A 20,188-nucleotide genomic window follows, 5' to 3' on the forward strand; every position below is an offset into this window, starting at 1 on the left:
TCGCATTTTTTCCGCTCGGAAGAAAGAAAATAAAAAGAAATACTAAACGGACTCCAAAAATTCCGAAATAAATTTTCACAGGCTTCTAAAATCAAGCCGCACAAGGTGAACATTTATTTGGGACCTAAATGCAATTTTGAAAACGCACATTTTTCCTAAATTCAAATAAAACACCGAAAAACTCCGAAATAAAATCTTACTTGATTTTATTATTAAATCCTCAATATTTATTTATTTTGGTAAAGTCATTTTATTCCCTCTCTCATATTTTTGTAATAGAAATAATTGATGATAAAATAAATAAAATCAAATGATCCTATTCTCAAAATCTGAGAAAAACTCAAATATGAAAATAACAAAATCCCCAACTCTCTCCGTGGGTCATTGAGTTGCTTAGGATTTCTAGGATCAACCGAAATACAAAATAAAATATGATATGCAATGATGATCTAATGTATAACATTCCAAATTGAAAATTTGGGATGTTACACATCTTTATCATAAAAATACCAAAAATATTATCTTATCATATCTATCAGATCTCACTCTCGTAAGTGACCGTGAAGGGATTGACAACCCCTTATCACGTTGGTTGCGAGGAGTTATTTGTTTTGTGCAGGTACTAGGGACGCGCACGCAACCTCCTACTAGATTGATACCTTGGTTCTCAAAAACTGAGGGAAATACTTATGCTACTTTGCTGCATCATCCTTTCCTCTTCGGGGAAATCCAACGCAGTGCTCAAGAGGTAGCAACGCTTGATAAGACTTTCAATGAGTACATACCTTGATAAGATTTTGAAGGAGTTCAAAATGGATCAGTCAAATAAGGAGTTCTTGCCGTTGTAAGGTGTGAAGTTGAGTAAGGATTCAAAACCCGACCACGGCAGAAAATAGAAATAGAATGAAAAGTCATTCCCTATGCCTCAGTCATAGGTTCTATAAAGTATGAAATGCTGTGTACCAGACCTGTTGTGTACCTCACCATGAGTTTGGCAAGAGGGTACAATAGTGATCCACTCCTGGATCACTGGACAGCGGTCACAATTATCCTTAGTGGAATAAGGACATGTTTCTCGGTTATGGAGGTGACAAAATGTTCGTCGTAAAGGGTTACGTCGATGCAAGCTTTGACACTGATCTGGATGACTCTAAGTCTCAATCTGGATACATATTGAAAGTGGGAGCCATTAGCTAGAGTAGCTCCATGCGGAGCATTGTAGACATAGAAAATTTGCAAAATAAATACGGCTCTGAATGTGGCAGACCCGTTGACTAAACTTCTCTCACAAGCAAAACATGATCACTCTTTGGGTGTTAATCACATAGTGATGTGAACTAGATTATTGACTCTATGTAGCGACCCGACCTCAGACGGTCAAGTCTCTGTGCTTAAGTTTCATCCCTGGATTGGTATGCTGACACACACAGTACTCGAGGATTTATAACAGAGGTAAATCACATGTATAAAGTAACGCAAAATATTATTACCTCAATCCAAATAGCGGAAGTAACAAGGTTGTGGATTCCCATCAACACCAACGACAAAGTTGAGTGTAGAAATCGTAACCCTAACGTATCACTTACTCGTCATAAGAATCCCGCAACATGAGATATTGCAGCCACAAAGGGTCAGTACATTGAATGTACTAGCAAATTCACACCAGAGGATAATGATGAATAATAGCTATCACTACATGCATATTTGGCTGGTGGAAAAGCTCTATGGTTATAATGTTTTTGTGAAAAGCCAATTTTCCCTACTGCAAAGGAATATATTTTATTTAACTACAAAGTTGGTTGAAAATTATTGAGAAGGTTCCTCCAACTCAATCCCAAAATAATAATCATTAACCCAATCAAATTAATCATTAAAGTGTTGAGATCAACATGATAATCCAAGAACCAGATACTCAAGATTGTCCATAACCGGGGACACGGCTAACCATGATTAGTTTGTACACTCTGCAGAGGTTTGCGCACTTTTCCCCACAAGAATCGATCTCCTCCGTTGGTTTTCTCGCACTACATGTGTTTGAGAAACGGATGACCGAGACACAGTCTTTCAGAAGCATTAACTCCCTACTCCGGATAGACTATACCACCTACAACCCACTACATCTGCTAGTCTATCTCTTCAAGAGCTTCACGCAACTTACTCAACTATGCTAGAGCCCATAATAGCTTGTGGCTGCACACGGAAGTTTCTAGCATGAATAATCTTATGATCCCTTTGAGTCTGGGTGGCATTCCATAGGGTAATCACACGGGTCCTCCGGGATCCCTTTGGGCAAACACTGGGTTCTCTAGGTGCCCCAACCAATCCACCTATATGTGTATTAAAGTAGCCACCTTAAGTTAACCATTAAATAATAACTCTCACATCTGTCATGAATTCTCTCAAACCAATCCACGTCTACGAGCATAGCATAGCATTATGAGCATAATGTAAAAGTAACTCCCAAGGTTTGAATGCAGGGAAATAGGTTCCTACCTCATCAACTACTTCCCAATACCCACATATTATCAATTCCTAACCATGCAATGTTTGAGGGTGAAACTAATGCATAAAAACTAGGTATGAAAGGGATATGATCAAAGTGTGAACTTGCCTGCAATGTTGATGAAGATGATTCGCACTCATAACTCTTGATAGTTCTACTCGTCACACTCCGTTCAATCTATCGTAGGTAAGCAATAGTAACCACGCATAAGCAACCACTCAAAAGGTCGGGAAGAACGAAGAAGACAGTTCGGAAAACATCAAAACTAGCAAATAACTCTTGCAACATAAAACAATTTCTAACAGTACCAAAAGTATCTGAATTTGGCCTTATCAGAAAGTTTAGGTCAAGAGCTTTGATTTGCAAAAAGAATCAACTAAATCGGAGTTACGAAACTCAAGTTATGTACAAACGAAGTTTGAATTCAAATCTGGTCTAATTCAAATTTTAAACTTTCAAAAACATATTTAAGTTGTATTACTGGATAGAGGGGATCATAATGAAGAAGTGGGCGTTGGTTTCGTTGGATTTGGACTAACGAGTAAAAAGTAGCGATCGTTTGAAAAACAGGGGCTAATCTATAAATAAAAATATTCACAAACGAGTCCCTAGCAGAAAACTAAAAAGAAAAGAAAAGTACTAAACAACGAACGTTCGCTGCCGAACGCTACAGAACGAAAAACGTCCGTTACTAAAAGCTAACGAGCGAACGCTCGCTAACTAAATAAAAATGGTTTTTAAACATAAACCGAAACCCTAAAAAAACCGGTGAACCGGGCGGGCTTATTACCAGTTCACGGCGGGTTCGACGCCGGCGGCGGTTTACCGCGGCGGTTGGAGTCCGGCGACGGGCGGCGGATCGACGGCGAGCTGGGGCGGCAGCGCGGGCGGCGACGAGGAGCGATGCGGGGTGGAGCAGCAAGCAGGCAGCAGCAGCGCGGGCGGCGGGGTGTGGCGTGCGGTGCGGCAGCGAGCGGGGGGGAGCGGCGGCTTGCGGCGGCGGGAGTCGACGGCAGGCGGCGGGAGTCGACGGCAGGCGGCGGCGCGCGGGATGCGTGGGCGGCGGCGCGGCTCGGGAAGGAGAGGAACGGGGCCCGGGGCCTCGAGTTTTATAGGGGAGGAGGTGGCGTGGAGGAGGGGGCATGAGAGGCGGCGGGGAGAGGCCGGGCGGAGCACGGCGGTGGCGGCGCTGCCGTGCTGGCTCGGGAGACCGAGCGGAGCTCGGGGACGAGCGGGGGTGGGCCGTTGGGCCGCGGCCTGGCTCGGGCGCTGGGCCGGCCCAGTCGGTGACGCGAGAGAGTTTTTTTTTACAAAACATTTTCTCAGACAAATAAAAACAGAAAAAAAATATTATATAGGCATATAATATATCAAGATTTTCCGAAAAAGATTTCCTACAACATGAACTTTTTTCTAGAGTAAAATAAAATTCACACAATTTCAAATAATTCAAAGAGTGCTACTGCCCTACTAAAATCCAATAAAAATCATTTAAAAAATACCAAAGTGATTTCAAATTTATTTTTCTCCAATTTTCTGATGTAGGGAATCATTTTACCCTAATTTCCACGTATTTTATTTTTGGAGAAAATAATTTGAATAAAACTCAAATAACTCCAAATTGAAAATAATTTCAAAAGGACTTTAAATTTGATCCTTTTAAACTCCCAACTCATATTTCATATGTTTTGAAGAAGTCATTTTATCTTCTCTCATGAAAATCATTGAGTTGCTTAAAGTTTCTGAATTGGAAAAATATTTTCAAATGACATTCAAATATTTTCATAAACCCTTTTCATTTAAATAAATGGAAGAAGTCATGTCATCTTCTCTCCAGGGCTTCGTGATGAAAAGAATTTGAATTCACAGAGATCATAAAAACAAAAATGAAAGTTTGGGAAAGTCCTTTTATTCCCTCTCATTTAACTTTCAAAAACTTTCGAATTCACTCACTTTCAGACAATCAATCAAACAATCAATCAAATCTATCTATTTATTATAACATTCCAAAATTTAGAATTTTGGGATGTTACACTCTACTAAACCCTTTGGGTATTAGTCACGTGGAGATGTGAACTAATCACATAAAGATGTGAACTATTGGTGTTAAATCACATGACGATGTGAACTAGATTATTGACTCTAGTGCAAGTGGGAGACTGAAAGAAATATGCCCTAGAGGCAATAATAAAGTTGTTATTTATATTTCCTTATATCATGATAAATGTTTATTATTCATGCTAGAATTGTATTAACCGGAAACTTAGTACATGTGTGAATACATAGACAAACGGAGTGTCCCTAGTATGCCTCTACTTGACTAGCTCGTTAATAAAAGATGGTTAAGTTTCCTAGCCATAGACATGTGTTGTCATTTGATGAACGGGATCACATCATTAGAGAATGATGTGATGGACAAGACCCATCAGTTAGCTTAGCATAATGATCGTTTAGTTTTTCTGCTATTGCTTTCTTCATGACTTGTCCATGTTCCTCAGACTATGAGATTATGCAACTCCCGAATAGAGGAGGAACACCTTGTGTGCTATCAAATGCCACAACGTAACTGGGTGATTATAAAGATGCTATACAGGTGTCTCCGATGGTGTTTGTTGAGTTGGCATAGATCGAGATTAGGATTTGTCACTCCGTGTATCAGAGAGGTATCTCTGGGCCCTATCGGTAATGCACATCACTATGAGCCTTGCAAGCAATGTGTCTAATGAGTTAGCCACGGGATGATGCATTATGGAATGAGTAAAGAGACTTGCCGGTGACGATATTGAACTAGGTATGATGATACCGAAGATCGAATCTCGGGCAAGTAACATACCGATGACAAAGGGAACAACATATGTTGTTATGCGGTCTGACCGATAAAGATCTTCGTAGATTATGTAGGAGCCAATATGAGCATCCAGGTTCCACTATTGGTTACTGATCGGAGATATGTTTCGGTCATGTCTACATAGTTCTCGAACCCGTCGGGTCCGCACGCTTAATGTTTGATGACAATTTGTATTATGAGTTTCGTGTTTTGATGAATTGAAGTTTTTTCAGAGTCCCAGATGAGATCACGGACATGACGAGGAGTCTCGAAATGGTCTAGACATAAAGATTTATATATTGGAAGGTTTTGTTTGGACATCGAAATGGTTTCGGATAGGTTCGGGCATTTTCCGAAGTACTGGGGGGTTACCGGAACCCCTCGGGGGATTAATGGGCCACATGGGCCTTAGTGGAGAAGAGAGAGGGTCGTCCAGAGGTGGCGTGCGCCCCCCTTGCCCAGTCTGAATTGGACAAGGGGAGGGGGCGGCGCCCCCCTCCTTCTTTCTCTTATCTCTTTCCCTTCTTGTCCTACTTGGACAAGGAAAGGGGGACCGAATCCTACTCGGACTAGGAGTCCAAGTAGGACTCCCCCATGGCGCGCCCTCTCCTAGGGCCGGCCTCCTCTCCTCCCTCCTTTATATACGTGGGGAGGGGGCACCCCAAAGGCACACAAGTTGATCTTTTAGCCGTGTGCGGTGCCCCCCTCCACAGTTACACACCTCGGTCATATCATTGTAGTGCTTAGGCGAAACCCTGCATCGGTAACTTCATCATCATCGTCACCACCCCGTCATGCTGACGGAACTCTCCCTCGGCCTCAACTGGATCAAGAGTTCAAGGGACGTCATCGAGCTGAACGTGTGCTGATCACGGAGGTGTCGTGCGTTTGGTTGGATAGCGAAGACGTTCGACTACATCAACGCATTACTAAACGCTTCCGCTTTCGGTCTACGAGGGTACGTAGACACACTCCCCCCTCTCGTTGCTATGCATCTCCTAGATAGATCTTGCGTGATTGTAGGTAATTTTTTTGAAATATTGCGTTCGCCAATAGACGCCCCCCTAGGCAGGAGGCTGAATTAGAGAAGGAAGAGGGGGTTCTCCCCCTTCCTTCCTCCATTCCCTCTTCCTTTTCCCCCCTCCGGAAATAAGGAAGGGGAGGCCGAATTGGGAGAGGACCACAAGTAGGATTCCTCCTACTTGGGGCACCCCAAGGTTGCTCCCCTCCCCTTCCCACCTATATATACGTGGGGAAGGGGCGCCTAGAACACACAACAACAATCGTTAGCCCTGTGCGGCGCCCCCCTCCACAGTTTACACCCCCGGTCATAGTTTTCCGGTGCTTAGGCGAAGCCCTACAAGAATCACTTCACCATCACCGTCACCACGCCGTCGTGCTGACGGAACTCATCTACTTCCTCGACACCTTGCTGGATCAAGAAGGCGAGGGACGTCATCGTGCTGAACGTGTGCAGAACTCGGAGGTGTCGTACGTTCGGTACTTGATCGGTCGAAGCTAGAAGAAGTTCGACTACATCAAGTGCATTGTCAAACGCTTCTGCTTTCGGTCTGCGAGGGTACGTGGACACACTCTCCCCCTCTCGTTGCTATGCTTCTCCTAGATAGATCTTGCGTTTGCGTAGGAATTTTTTTGAATTTGCATGATACGTTTCCCAGCAGTTGCTACCATCATCTTTTAACTTAGCTTTCTCTAGGAATGCATTAAAATTCAAGGAAATGGTAGCATGGGCCATTGATCTACAACATAGATTTGCAAAGACTATTATGAATAAGTTCATGATAAATTTAGTTCAAATAATCAAATTAATAATGAACTCTCACTTAAATGAGCCTCAAGTTGTCTAAGTGATACATGATCCAAATCAACTAACCCATGTCCGATCCTCACGTGAGATGGGGTAGTCTTCAATGGTGAACATATCCATGTCGATCATATCTACTATATGACTCATGTTCGACCTTTAGGTCTATAGTGTTCCGAGACCATGTCTGTACATGCTAGGCTCGTCAAGTTTAACCCAAGTATTCTGCATGTGCAAAACTAGCTTAGACCCGATGTATGTGAATGTAGATTCTAATCACACCCGATCATCACGATGTGCTTCGAAACGACGAACTTTAGCAACAGTGCATACTCAGCAGAACACTTTTATCTTGAAATTAAGTTAAGGGATCAACTTATAATGCTACCGTCGTTCTAAGCAAAATAAGATGCATAAAGGATAAACATCACATGCAATCAAAGAAATGTTCATGATATGGCCATCATCATCTTGTGCTTTTGATCTCCATGTCCAAAGCAACGACATGATCTCCATCGTCACCGACGCAACACCTTGATCTCTATCATTGCGTCGATGTCGTCTCGCCAACTATTGCTTCTACAACTATTGCTGATGCATAGCGATAAAGTAAACCAATTACATGGCACTTAGTGATTGACACACAGGTCATAAAATAATTAAAGACAACCCTAAGGCTCATGTCGGTTGTCGTACTCATCGATATGCAAGTCGTGAACTTATTACAAAACATGATCATCTCATACATCAACATATATATCATATCACGTCTTGACCATATCACATCACAACATACCCTGCAAAAACAAGTTAGACGTCATCTACTTTGTTGTTGCAAGTTTTACGTGGCTGCTATGGGCAACTAGCAAGAACCGTTCTTACCTACGCAAAACCACAATGGTGATTATCAAGTTGCCATTTAACCTTCTGCAAGGACCGCCGTAGTCAAATTAGATTCAACTAAAGTGGAAACTAACACCCGCCAGCCACCTTTATGTAAAACGAGTTGCATGTTAGTCAGTGGAACCGGTCTCATGTACGTGGACATGGAAGGTTGGTCCGAGCCGCTTTATCCCACAATACTGTTGAATCAAAATAAGACATTGGTGGTAAGCAATATGAACATCACCACCCACAACTCCTTTGTGTTCTACTCGTGCATATCATCTCCACATAGACCTGACTCTAGCCAGATGCCACTGTTGGGAAACGTTGCATGGAAAACAAAAAATTTCTACGCACACGCAAGATCTAACCATGGAGATGCATAACTACGAGAGGGGGAGAGCATCTACATACCCTTGTAGATCGCTGAGTGGAAGTGTTTATCAACGCGGTTGATGTAGTCGTACAACTTCACGATCCGTTCCTATCAAGAACCGAATGCATGGCACCTCCGCGTTCAGCACACGTTCAGCTCGATGATGTTCTCGCCTTCTCGATCCAGCAAGAGGGGCGAAGTAGTAGATTAGTTCTGGCAGCATGATGGTGTGGTGACGGTGGTGGTGAAACTATTTCTGCAGGCCTTCGCCAAGCACAACGGATTAGAGCGGAGGATGAACTAGAGGGAGAGGGGCGCTGACACACGGCTTGGTGAATCGTGGTGTGTTCTAGGGGCTAGCCTTGCTCCTCTACTTATATGTTGAGCCTTGGGGTCGTTACTTAGAGAGAGGGCCTCCCCAAAATAGGTTTGGAACGCAAAGAAGAGTCCTCGGATTCTAGGGCTAAACGCCACGGTTCCAGGCGTTTACGTAGACGCCACAGACTCTGGCGTCTAACCCATGGGTAGACGCCATGAACCCTGGCATCTAGCCCTTGCCTTCCATACTAATTCTTTGTGCACCGAACTAAAGCCTCGTGGGCTTTACCCCTTGGCCAAACCAAAGTGTCCTCGCACCAGAACATTTTTGAAAATTTCCGAAACCCTTCCGGTGAATTTCGGAACCCTTCTGGAGACCAAACACTATCATCATATATATCAATCTTTACCTCCGGACCATTCCGAAGCTCTTCGTCATGTTCTTGATCTCATCTGGGACTTCAAACAACATTAGGTCACCAACATACATAACTCATATAATACTATATCATCAACTAACATTAAGCGTGCGGACCCTATGAGTTTGAGAATGATGTAGACATGACTGAGACGCTTATCCGGTCAATAACCAATAGCGGGACCTGGATGCCCATATTGGTTCGTACATATTCTATGAAGATCTTTATCGGTCAAACCTTTATGACAACATACATAGTTCCCTTTGTCCGTCAGTATGTTACTTGCTCGAGATTCGATCGTCGTATCTCCATACCTAGTTCAATCTCGTTACCGGTAAGTCTCTTTTCTCATTCCATAATACATCATCTTGTAAGTAACTAACTCCTTAGTCACTTTGCTTGCAAGCTTCTTGTGATGATGTATTACCGAGAGGGCCCAGAGATACCTCTCCGTCATACGGAGTGACAAATCACAATCTCCATTCACGCCAACTCAACAGACACCTTCGGAGATACCTGTAGAGCACATTTATGATCACCCAGTTATGAAGTGACGTTTGATAGCACATAAGGTATTCCTCCGGTATCCGGGACTTGCATGATCTCATGGTTGAAGGAACATGTATTTGTAAGAAAGCAATAGCAAAAAATGAACGATCATATGCTATGCTAACGAATGGGTCTTGTCGATCACATCATTATCCTAATGACATAATCCCATTATCAAGTGACAACACATGTCTATGGTTAGGATCCATTATTAAGTGACAACACATGTCTATGGTTAGGAAAACTTTAACCATCTTTTGATCAACGAGCTAGTCTAGTAGAGGCTTACTAGGGACTTAGTATTTGTTTATTTATTCACACATGTATTTACGTTTCCGTTCAATACAATTCTAGCATGAATAATAAACCTTTATGATGAATAAGGAAATATGATAGTAACCAATTTATTATTGCCTCTAGGGCATATTTCCAACAAAACCTCCTTTGGATAGTCTTCATGGATTCATCGACCACCATTTACCAATGCATCCCTCCTACCTACGGCTTTGAAGGGTAGCCTTATCATTTTTCAAGGACTCACAGCCTATTAATAGCCCCCGACGGGCATGCAATCTCATTCACTCCCACTTGAATAAACTCAAGTGGAGAAGCACACCCCTTTCATAGGACCACATTTCGTTGGAGCTCGGTTTTCGGGGTCCGATGGACCTCGTAAGGCTTGGATCGCCGATAGTTAGGGAGTTTCGGAAAAGGTTACGCTCTCGGCGTTCTCTGAGACAAGCCCATCTCTCGATTCCGCTCTTCATATAGGAGTAGGCTACGCTCTCGTGAGGCGTCTGAACCTATTCAAAAAATATCCACGAGTCAAACTTGGTTGTGTACTCCAACCTTCTCTATAAGACGACGTGCACACCTCCGCTCATATTATTCTTGACCACGTTACTAACGACACCATAGTCAAAAGTTATTTTCATAACAACACGTATACGTGTTACTCAAGCCTACAAGCAAGATCCAACACATTATGACGACATTTTTATTGACTTGTACATAATTCTTCTTACAAAAACTAACATTGTTTACACCATAAGTCAAATGCATAGTTCATCTTACTCAAACCAATATTGCTTACACGAAAAGGTAAAACACAGAGTTCATCTTACAAAAGCCAACATTGTTTACACCGATAATTAAGAACAACCAAATATTGGCTTAAATGTGCACCTTGTCAGATAGCTCTGAGCTTAATTTGCGCACCATGCATCGGTTGTAATGTCATCACGGTGTGCGGTGCATGCGTATACGATGATGGGAGTTCAAACTTGAAATGTTGAAGGATCATGCTTAGCGCCATCTTGGCTTCGAGCATTGCAAAGTTCTGGCCGATGCACACCCGTGGCCCCCAACCAAATGACAAGAAGGCGCCCGGATGCTTGGATGCCTTGAAAATCCCCTGGGCAAATCGCTCTGGTTTGAACTCATTGGCATCACTTCCCCATATGTCTGGATCATGATTGATGAATAGAACGGGCACCTCGACGAACACGCCCGAGGGGTATCTGACGCCTCCGATGTCCATGTCTTTATATGTTTTTCGGCTAAAAGTTGTAGCCGATGGATACAACCGAAGAACCTCATGAAGGATCATGGTCACCTAAAATTAGTGGAAAGATAAAAATCAATTATTTATACCTTCAAAGTCATGTTACCTTCCGCGGTTAAGAAAACAAAATACATTAATTTAAGCTAGCACTCACCGTTTTGAGTCGGCTAAGGCCCTCATACTCGGGTTTGTTCTTCCTAAATAAACCTAGGACCTCCTCCCTCGCAAGGTCTTGCCATTCTGGATGCATGCTTAGTACAATCATTGTCCACGTCAGCAATACGGACGTTGTCTCCATTCCTGCCAAGTAAAATTGCTTGCACTCCTGGATGACATCTTCCATTGCCATTCCTTGCCTAGGTTGGCCATTCTCGTCCACGTCCTTCATATTTGACTCTAGCAACAGGCCTAGTAGATCATTTTCGGATTTTTTACCTTCTTCCATAGCTTGCATTCTTTTATTAATTAGACCTTGTAAGATTGATTCGACCTCCTTATTGTTTTTGCGCATCTTCAAATTGTTCTTGGTGGGCAAGAATCTGCGGTACATCAGGCAGGTCCCATGACGTAAAAAAAGTGTAACCAAAAGGAAAAATATTCATGACTAGCGTTGATTGCGATTTTTAAGAAATTTAATCCATTGAAAAATTAGCAAAAGCGAGGAAAAACCCAAGAATCACATAATAACTTACAGGTAACCCGGAATAATAATCCTCTGGACTGCACCAACAAAGAGCTTAGCTTGTTCGGACTGCAGTTGGAATATCCGCCTTCCTTCGAGATAACTGCTTCCGAAAGCTGTGCGGGAAATGACATCCCCGGTGAGGTTCTGGAGCTCCGGCCACACATCCACCTCGCACGATCCGTCAGAACCATCCAACTCCTTCCATCTGGTGATAAGCTCTTCACAGCTCGCAGAAAAAGCCGGTAGCATGAGCTGCAAATTGAGCCATAAACTAACGGAAGCATGAGCTCCATCTGGTGACATATATACGTATAATCTTTCTAAAGTTGAAATTGAAGCGAAATTCGAAGATAACGTAAATAAATTGTTCATTATATACCACACAAACTGAAATGAAATTTGTCTAAATTGTGTGCAATTTTTTCCGCTGACCTTGAGCTTCTCAAGATGGAACGCGGGATTGAGGATCCTCCTGTGTTTGACCCATTTCTCCCCCTCATGGGTGGTGAGGCCGTTGCCGAGCAGCTTGGTGAGAGCCGGGAACTGGGGCTTCTCGAAGTGGCCAAACTTGTTGGACAGCACGTCCTTGATAAGCTCAGGGTCAGTGATGGCCACGTTGGCCACCGGTCCGAACCAAGAGAAGCAGGGCTTGCCGTTGTCCCGGACGTTGTTGTGGAGGAACGGGATGACGCGGGGCACGATGTCGTGGCAGCGCAGCGGCAATGGCTTGGACCAGGCCTCGTCGTTGAGCCGGCCGAAGTCCTTGAGGTCGCCCATGAGGAAGCGGTACCGCGTGCCGCCGACGCCCTGCGCGCGCAGCGTTCGCTCCAGCCGCCGCGGGCGCCACCACAGCCGGTCCAGCAGCAGGCGGGCCTGCCACAGGAGCGCAGAGCCCGTGAGCCCGTACAGGAGGTAGCTCCATGGCACTGCCGTCGCCGCAGCTGCAAGGTCAAAAGCCATTTTTCTCAATGGTCAAGAGAGGTTGGGCTACTAGAAGCTAAAAGAGTGTGCATTGACTGGTGGCACATTTGGCATCGTCTTATATAGAGGTGTCACTGGTTAGGAGGTTGATTAGGAGCTTGATTAGTCTCCTCTTTGTATTTGTTTTAACATTTCTTGGAGTGTAAGACTGGTTTGGCATCGTGTTATGTAGCGGTGTCACTGTGTTGTTGGATCACTGTCTTCGTCCCATTTGTTAAATGATTTCTTGCGGTAGAAGACTAATGGATATGCTTGCAGCGAGCTTGGAGGAGAAGAAAGTTCGATCGGGAAAAGATCGGTCAAACAGTTGTGCCGGCCACCCACGTGGGACATCTTGTTGCTACTCTGCTTCGTCACTGATCTCATTTCTTTTACTTACACAGATTAAATTATTGAAATTGATTTTTTAAGCAACACAAATTAGAGATCCCACTAATATCCACCAAGAACTCCAGCAGCAATGTTGGGGTTGGGCAGGGCCAAGAGTGCAATCTACTTGTTCAAACAAAAAAGAGTGCAATATATGTTATATTTATATTTATTTACTAATTGAAGGCAATCAAGGCTTCGCGTTAATCCTAGAAACAACCCGTGCTTCCCTTCGTTTCTCCTCCCAAGAAAAGGCGGCTAGGGTTTCTGCCTCCCGTCAGTAGTGTCGTCGATCTGCCACGTCTCTTGTGGCCTTAGGGCTATGGGTGCGCGGTGGCTCCCGGCCCTTGCCGGCGCAAGGGCTTCGTTTTTAGGTGTTTTTTTAAATTTTGTTAGGGTTTATGTCCTGCTCAGGAAGACAAGACGATGACGGTTTTTTGAAGACGGTATAAGGTTCTCCCCACCTAGCCTCTGTCCAGTGGTGTGTCTAGTATCGTCGGAGGGCGTGTGAAGGTGTGTCTCCGGGGGATCTCGCAGGATTCGGTCGGTGGTTGTCTTTGATGGATCTGCTCGGATCCGGTCTTTCTTCGTCTTTTTTTATGTATCTTCAAGTTAGATCCTTACGATCTAAGCTTCTCTTCATCGACGGCTGTTGTTGTTCTAGTGCATTGATCCTATGAAGTCTTAGCACGACGACTTTCCGACCGTCTACTACAACAAGTTGTACCCGGGTCTGATGAGGGAGGGGCAATGACAGCGGCGCGACTTCGGCTCGCTTCAGTGTTTGTAGTCGCTAGGTGTTCTGCGAATCTGGATGTAATTTTTATTATTTCGGATGTTCGTTGTACTATCAATGATTCAAGATGAATAAATTAATAGTACCACCTGGAATAAGTGGGTCTCAAAAACGGACATCAACAACTCAAAAAAAGTTTAAAAGTTTCCCCTAAAAAATATCCTAGAAACAATCCCTAGTTATCCATCCTAACTGCTGATTGATTATATATGTAGCCGTCCGACGAATAACACGTCGTCCCCAAAATTTGTACCTGTAATAATTAGCTTGTTTTTTTTTTGAAGTTATAATTAGCTTGTCATCTGATCCCATCTCGCCACAAACTCTTAACTTTTTTTTAGTTCCAAGTGCTGAGTAGTTTATTTCCCATAGATGAATGATGGATGATGCAGCGGACGACGCATATCGATGGTAGTTTGCAGCAATTCAGGAGGAACTACGGCGAACTGATAGTTGAGCTATTCAGCCAGCACCGTTTGAGTTCATTGCATGTCGCTCGATCATGCACTTAAGTTGTTGGTTATATTCCCATTTGAATACACCACATAATGCACAGTAAGTGGTTTTGGGATCTAAATATTTTTTACTCATGTAATTCATCTCCAATCCCCTGTCCAACGTTGCATATTTGCCTGTACAAATCATTAGTTCTTCCATCAATTTTATTACATGAACACAAAATTGGACCTGATTCTCATGGAGGATAGTAATGGACTGATGATACAACTGACATTTCATAACAGCTACTCCATGCATGGTATGTTCCCGTTTTGCCATATTTTACTTACTCATTTAGAGCATCTCTAGCAAACCCTGCAAAATCGCAACCCGCATAAGTCTTTTGCAGTTTATGAAAAAGTATATATGCAGGCCGACACGGACGAGGTCAGACTCAGACCCCGCAAAACGGACTCGTAAAACGAATATTCGGTGAATATGCTCTTTTATGGATCGGCTACGCACGGTATGCTCGGGCACCGCCGTGTCGACCCGTAAACCGAAGACGCCCAATTATCGAATTTGACATCAGTTCCGACAAATAAGTTCAAATTCAAACAATAGAACACAGTTCAAGCGCAAATAAAAGCTTAAGTTTTGTAGGACAAACGCAAAAGAGGGTCTTGCAAAAGTGATGACCACGTCCGGCATCATATTGATCGATCTTCACTCCGCACCATCGAGTCCATGGAGTTCATCGAAACCACCGAATCCACCTCCGGCGCTTGTTCCAACTCCTGCATCGAAATCATCGGCTGGTGCACTGAACGCATCGGCGACATTGGTTCCAAACCTCGCCGAGAAAACATCTCCGGCACTATAACACGCACTGGCCGACGCAACCATTCTCCTCTTCAAGATTTCTCTTCTTGCCATATCATGTCATTCTTTGGTGAGATCATCCATGTCATTGCGGTTCATTGTCATGATCTTGTTCTCTTCGGCGAGCAACTTGGACATGGCTTTGTTTTCAATGGCACGTGCTCTTCTCTCTTCAATGGCCGCTTTGCGCAGCCCCTCTTCCTTGAGCAATTGCCATTTTTCTTGCTTCTCCCTTGCCTTCTTCTCGGCCAACTCTTTCTTGATCTCCAACGTCTTCGCTAACATCAACTCATTTGATTACACCATGACATCAATCTTCTCCCTCAAGCTCGACGCTTCGTGCTCTCTCTTCATCTTCTCCTTAGTCTTCTTGTTGCCATCGGGCTTGTTAAAGTTTCTTGGGCCATCATCATCCTCATCTTCATCCATGTTTGTAAGTGAAACTCTCTTCGGTGGGGATTCTTTGCCAATCAACTTCCACTTCTCACACTCTTTGAGCAAGTCCCAACAATGCTCTAGTTCGAAGAATTTGCCTTCCGAAGCTTCCATGTCTTTGTATCTATGTTGGGAAATTTTTTTCTACATAATTTGAGCAAAGTCAAATGATGCAATCATTTCATGTGATGCAATATGATGTGCACAACTTGAACAAAGTCAAAACGAACTCATATAGTCGGATTCCACGGTTTCACTTGGAGGTGCATTGCGTACTTGCTCCAAGCAAGCTTCCCAACGGCTGCAAATAGGCTTGATCGCATCCCAACACCCTTGAAGCGACCGAAAGGTGCGTGAAGTCCTATTGGGATACTTTGCCATCATGCGGAAGTATTGATTTTCGATCCTTTGCCAATACCTCTTGGCGGTTTGAGAAGTACCCGTGCATGCATCAAGCAGGGACACCACACTCCATGCCTTGATCAAGATTTGATCTTCCAAGATCGTGTAGTTCTTCGATCTCTAGCTTTTTCCACTTTTTGTTTGCGATTGCTCATACGCCCCCTCATCGATCTCCTCCACTTCTTCTTCACCACCATGATCATCCACGCCGCCCTCCGTTTTATTGTAATCGAATGTGGCAAACGGGGCTTGATCGATGTCAACGGCGTTGGTGTCCAACAAGTTCACGAACTCGGCAGTTCCATTGTTCAAACCACCGCTATAGTGAACGACAACAAGTCACGAGCTATCGCAAATGGCGAAAAGCAAAGAAAATTGCCATGACCGAAGACGCCTACCTTCCGGCCATTTCGTCAAACACCCCGCTTGCGGTGGGAGCAGTACCGTTGAGCGGCATCATCGGGGAACCTCTTTCCGGGGCGGAGGGAGTGGATGAAGGAGCCGGCTTCTTTGTAGCCGGAGTCCTCTTCCGCTTTACGCCGGAGACCTTGCCGACCTTCTCTGCCGCCAGCCGGGATCGCGCAGCGGCGTTGGTGCCCGGAGCGCGGGCCTTCGCGGCGGTGGCAGCCGGATTCTCGCCCTGCACGACCATGTTGCCCTGCCGCTTGCGGGCACTGTTCAAGATATCTGCCGATATGCCGATAAATCGGCCGATTTATCACTTACCGTTGTCAGACCGATAAGATAAATCGGCCGATAAATCAGCCGATATGGCGATAAATCGGCCGATATGCCGATAAACTGGCCGATTTACCCCTTATCATGGGTCGACCGATAAGTTCCCGATAAGCAATATCCCCAACATTGCTTGCGGGCAGGCGCAATGGTGCCTTGGGCGACGGAGAGGCCAACATGGCCGGCAACGAGATCTGCCCGAGGGGATTGAGCGTGCGCGACCACGATGGTGTCAGGGGACAGCAGGGAGTCATCCATGGCGGCGAAGGACTGCCTGGGAAGATGCACCGGAGCGGGAGGTGGCGAGGCAATGGTGGTGGGGGGAGCGGGAATGGCCGCGCGGAAATGTCCCTCCCGCCAAATCTCGCTGCGGATAGGGACCGAGCTCGGGTCATCCTCCCACCCCGTGAATCTAGAGATCGAGGAAGATCTTTTGCCGCGCACCGCAAAAATTTTTACGTGTCGGACGCATATGCGGTGTCTGGTCGGGCAGGTTTTTCCGTGCCAACCCGTATTTTGACGGTTATTTTCGGGTCGGAGCGGAATACGGGGTCTGCTAGAGATGCTCTTATATATCCTTTGAGACACGAGCCCTCAGAGAAACTAGATTCCAATCTTCTGGTCTTGCATGCAGATGTTTTGTTGTTCAAAGCGCTTCAGTTCCAGTTCGTACAGATTACTCATATTATGAGTTTCAGGATTTTTTTTTTACTTTTAGTATATGTTGACTTATGTTCTCTTGCGGTGTGCACACTAATTAACTGAAAAACCTTATGGCGTACTATTTTTTTTACATGTGTGATGTATGTAAAGTTAGTTTCTGTTATAAAAAATTGTCCATCAGCTAACTGAATCAGAGGGGAATTTATGAAAAATGAACCAGCAGACAAACCGTAGTAATTCCAAGCTAATTATATAACTTCATCCCACTGAACTTCGATGTAAACTGGTCTTTTAATTCTCATATCTTGGAATTCAAAAAAAAATAGAAAAAGAGAAAGACTCCCAGCCTCTGCATCTGGATGATGCATGCAGCCACTTTATTAGTTACTCACAAAAATCCTTACAAAGAAATACAACATTAAGTTTGAAGTCATCGTCTAGGCAACATCTGTCGCTACTCATATCCAGTTGATGAAGGGATGCTAATAGTCCGGGCCTAATATCGCAGACCTCGCAGCTAAGCCTAACATCCAAGACCTGAGGCCCCAACCTAGCCACTTGTCGGGTCTGGGGCACACACCGGTCTGGCGCGCTCTCAGAGGCCCCCGCCAACTAAACCGCTCCATCTTCAGAACTGTACTGATGCATCAGCCTTGCTCGGTCTAGTTGTCGTCGATGCCATCACGGCACCCAACGGCACCACCTCCCTACGCGTGAACATCTGAGCACATCGAGGTCGCCACCAATACATCTTAGCATCGTTCCGCCAAGTACCACCAGCCGACACAGTTTGAAGTCTTTGGAAGATCTGTCGTGCTTAGCACCTGCCGACCAGGCATGACAAAGCGTAGCACCTGTCGGTTAGGCATGACTTGACATCTCCACCGAAACTCCGTGCAAGACGAAGCCGCTCCACCTCCTGCCTCTGACTTCTAGCGCTGCTCCATAAACTATGCTCCCAAGAGAGAAACGACACTGCAGTGCCACCATCGTCCGATCTGAAACACCAGATCCTAGGGTTCCCCCGGAGCAGTACGAGTGGGGCGACAATAGTTACACGACAATGCCTTCATCAAGGTAACGGCATAGAACGCCGCCATCGCCTGCTGTCAGCTCGGTTTTCACCGGCAACCATGTCTCCACAACTCACAGCTCGGACTAGATGATGGATCTCGAGATCCGACCACCCAGCTTGTTGCCGGCCACCTCCGACGAAGAAGACGACCACCACCACTGGCTACACCGGCCAGAACAGATCTGCCCGAGGTGCCGCCGAGCAGTCCACCAGGCCCTCGACGTCGTCGCCGATCTAAAGCCCGATGACGCGCCGCCGCCCGATCCAGGCTAGCCGCCGCAGGCAGGCGCCCGTGGCCCGAGGCAGGGCCGACCACCGCCGCCGTCATCAAAGCCATCGCCGCCGCTTCTAGATCGGCCACATCTCCACGCACGTTGAGGGTCCCAACACCCCTGAGACGCGGGAGAGAGGAGGGACCCCCGCCACCGACGTCGGCCTCCGGGCGCGGGCCGGCGGCGTCCTCCGGCGGCGGCGGGAGGAAGGGAGGAAGATGAGTTAGGCCCCGGTGGTGGCTAGGGTTGGGGTGCCACCCGAGTCGCCCGAGGTGGGGGGGGCGACATGGGGGTGTGGGGCGAGACTATTTTTTCGTCCATCTTGGAATTTAAATGGCAAACCTCAATTTCTTTTGCGTCGTACTTTTGTATGATGGCCATAGCTACATATCAACGATGGTATACATCAATGTGTTACCGTTAGAAGGTAAAATGTCAAAAGGTGTCTGTGCTAATTATAACTATCTTCACAATAGTATATGCAGTTTGTGGTTCGTTATTTTATCTCTTCTGCAGGCTGCAGCCCAGCTGCAACTCCTAAAGGTTGTGCAGACACTCAAAAGCTCTTCCTAGAGCAGTAGAGATGTCTGTCTCTGCAGCACATCACTCGGTGGATCTAGATGTGTAGATTTACAACCTTCAACTATTCATGGGCACACTACTTTTACTATGAGTTCCTCTCATATATTGAACACTATTTCCCATCAATAGGCATTCAGGCTCTCTTTCATAAGTTTCTTTGTAGATCCTACTTGGCTGCCTAATAGCCTTCTGATACCATCATTCTACTTTCTACACTAGTGCCAAAAAGGTAAATGACTGCTATATAATTACATTTCCATTTGGCACCCAAGATACTCATGATTCTACTATCATTTGTCAGGAATGTGCAGTTTGGACATTGACACATTCTTCAAGGTAAAACTTTGACCATCATTTCAAATAAAAAATCAAGATATGGTGCTTCGAAGAATATTAGTACTCCCTCCGTAAAGAATAGTGATCTAAACGCTGAGGGAGTACAAAATAACTTTTGTGTGGATCTAGAAATGATTGTGACCCATGCAGACTTCCAGTTCCACCAGTAATAAAGGAACAAGAAGAACATCAACAGCCAACAGATCAAGGAAGCCAAAACAAAGGCCAACTTAACCCAAGGCTTGACAGGCACCCACCCGTTGCCGAGGCA

The 20,188-nt window shown here is 45.1% G+C and overlaps 1 protein-coding gene across 1 annotated transcript; it reads right to left on the minus strand.

The window, feature by feature from the left end:
• Positions 1-10,668: 10,668 nt before the first annotated feature.
• LOC125512491 (cytochrome P450 CYP72A219-like) lies at positions 10,669-12,951 on the minus strand. The gene is made up of 4 exons (XM_048677588.1): positions 12,384-12,951; positions 11,959-12,203; positions 11,421-11,805; positions 10,669-11,317 (listed from the first exon to the last, which is right to left on the minus strand). The coding sequence occupies exons 1-4, from the start codon at positions 12,909-12,911 to the stop codon at positions 10,892-10,894; spliced, it is 1,584 nt and encodes a 527-aa protein (XP_048533545.1). The 5' UTR covers positions 12,912-12,951; the 3' UTR covers positions 10,669-10,891.
• Positions 12,952-20,188: the final 7,237 nt, after the last annotated feature.

Source organism: Triticum urartu, chromosome 6 (genome assembly GCF_003073215.2).
Source record: "Triticum urartu cultivar G1812 chromosome 6, Tu2.1, whole genome shotgun sequence".
Taxonomy (NCBI): Eukaryota; Viridiplantae; Streptophyta; class Magnoliopsida; order Poales; family Poaceae; genus Triticum; species Triticum urartu.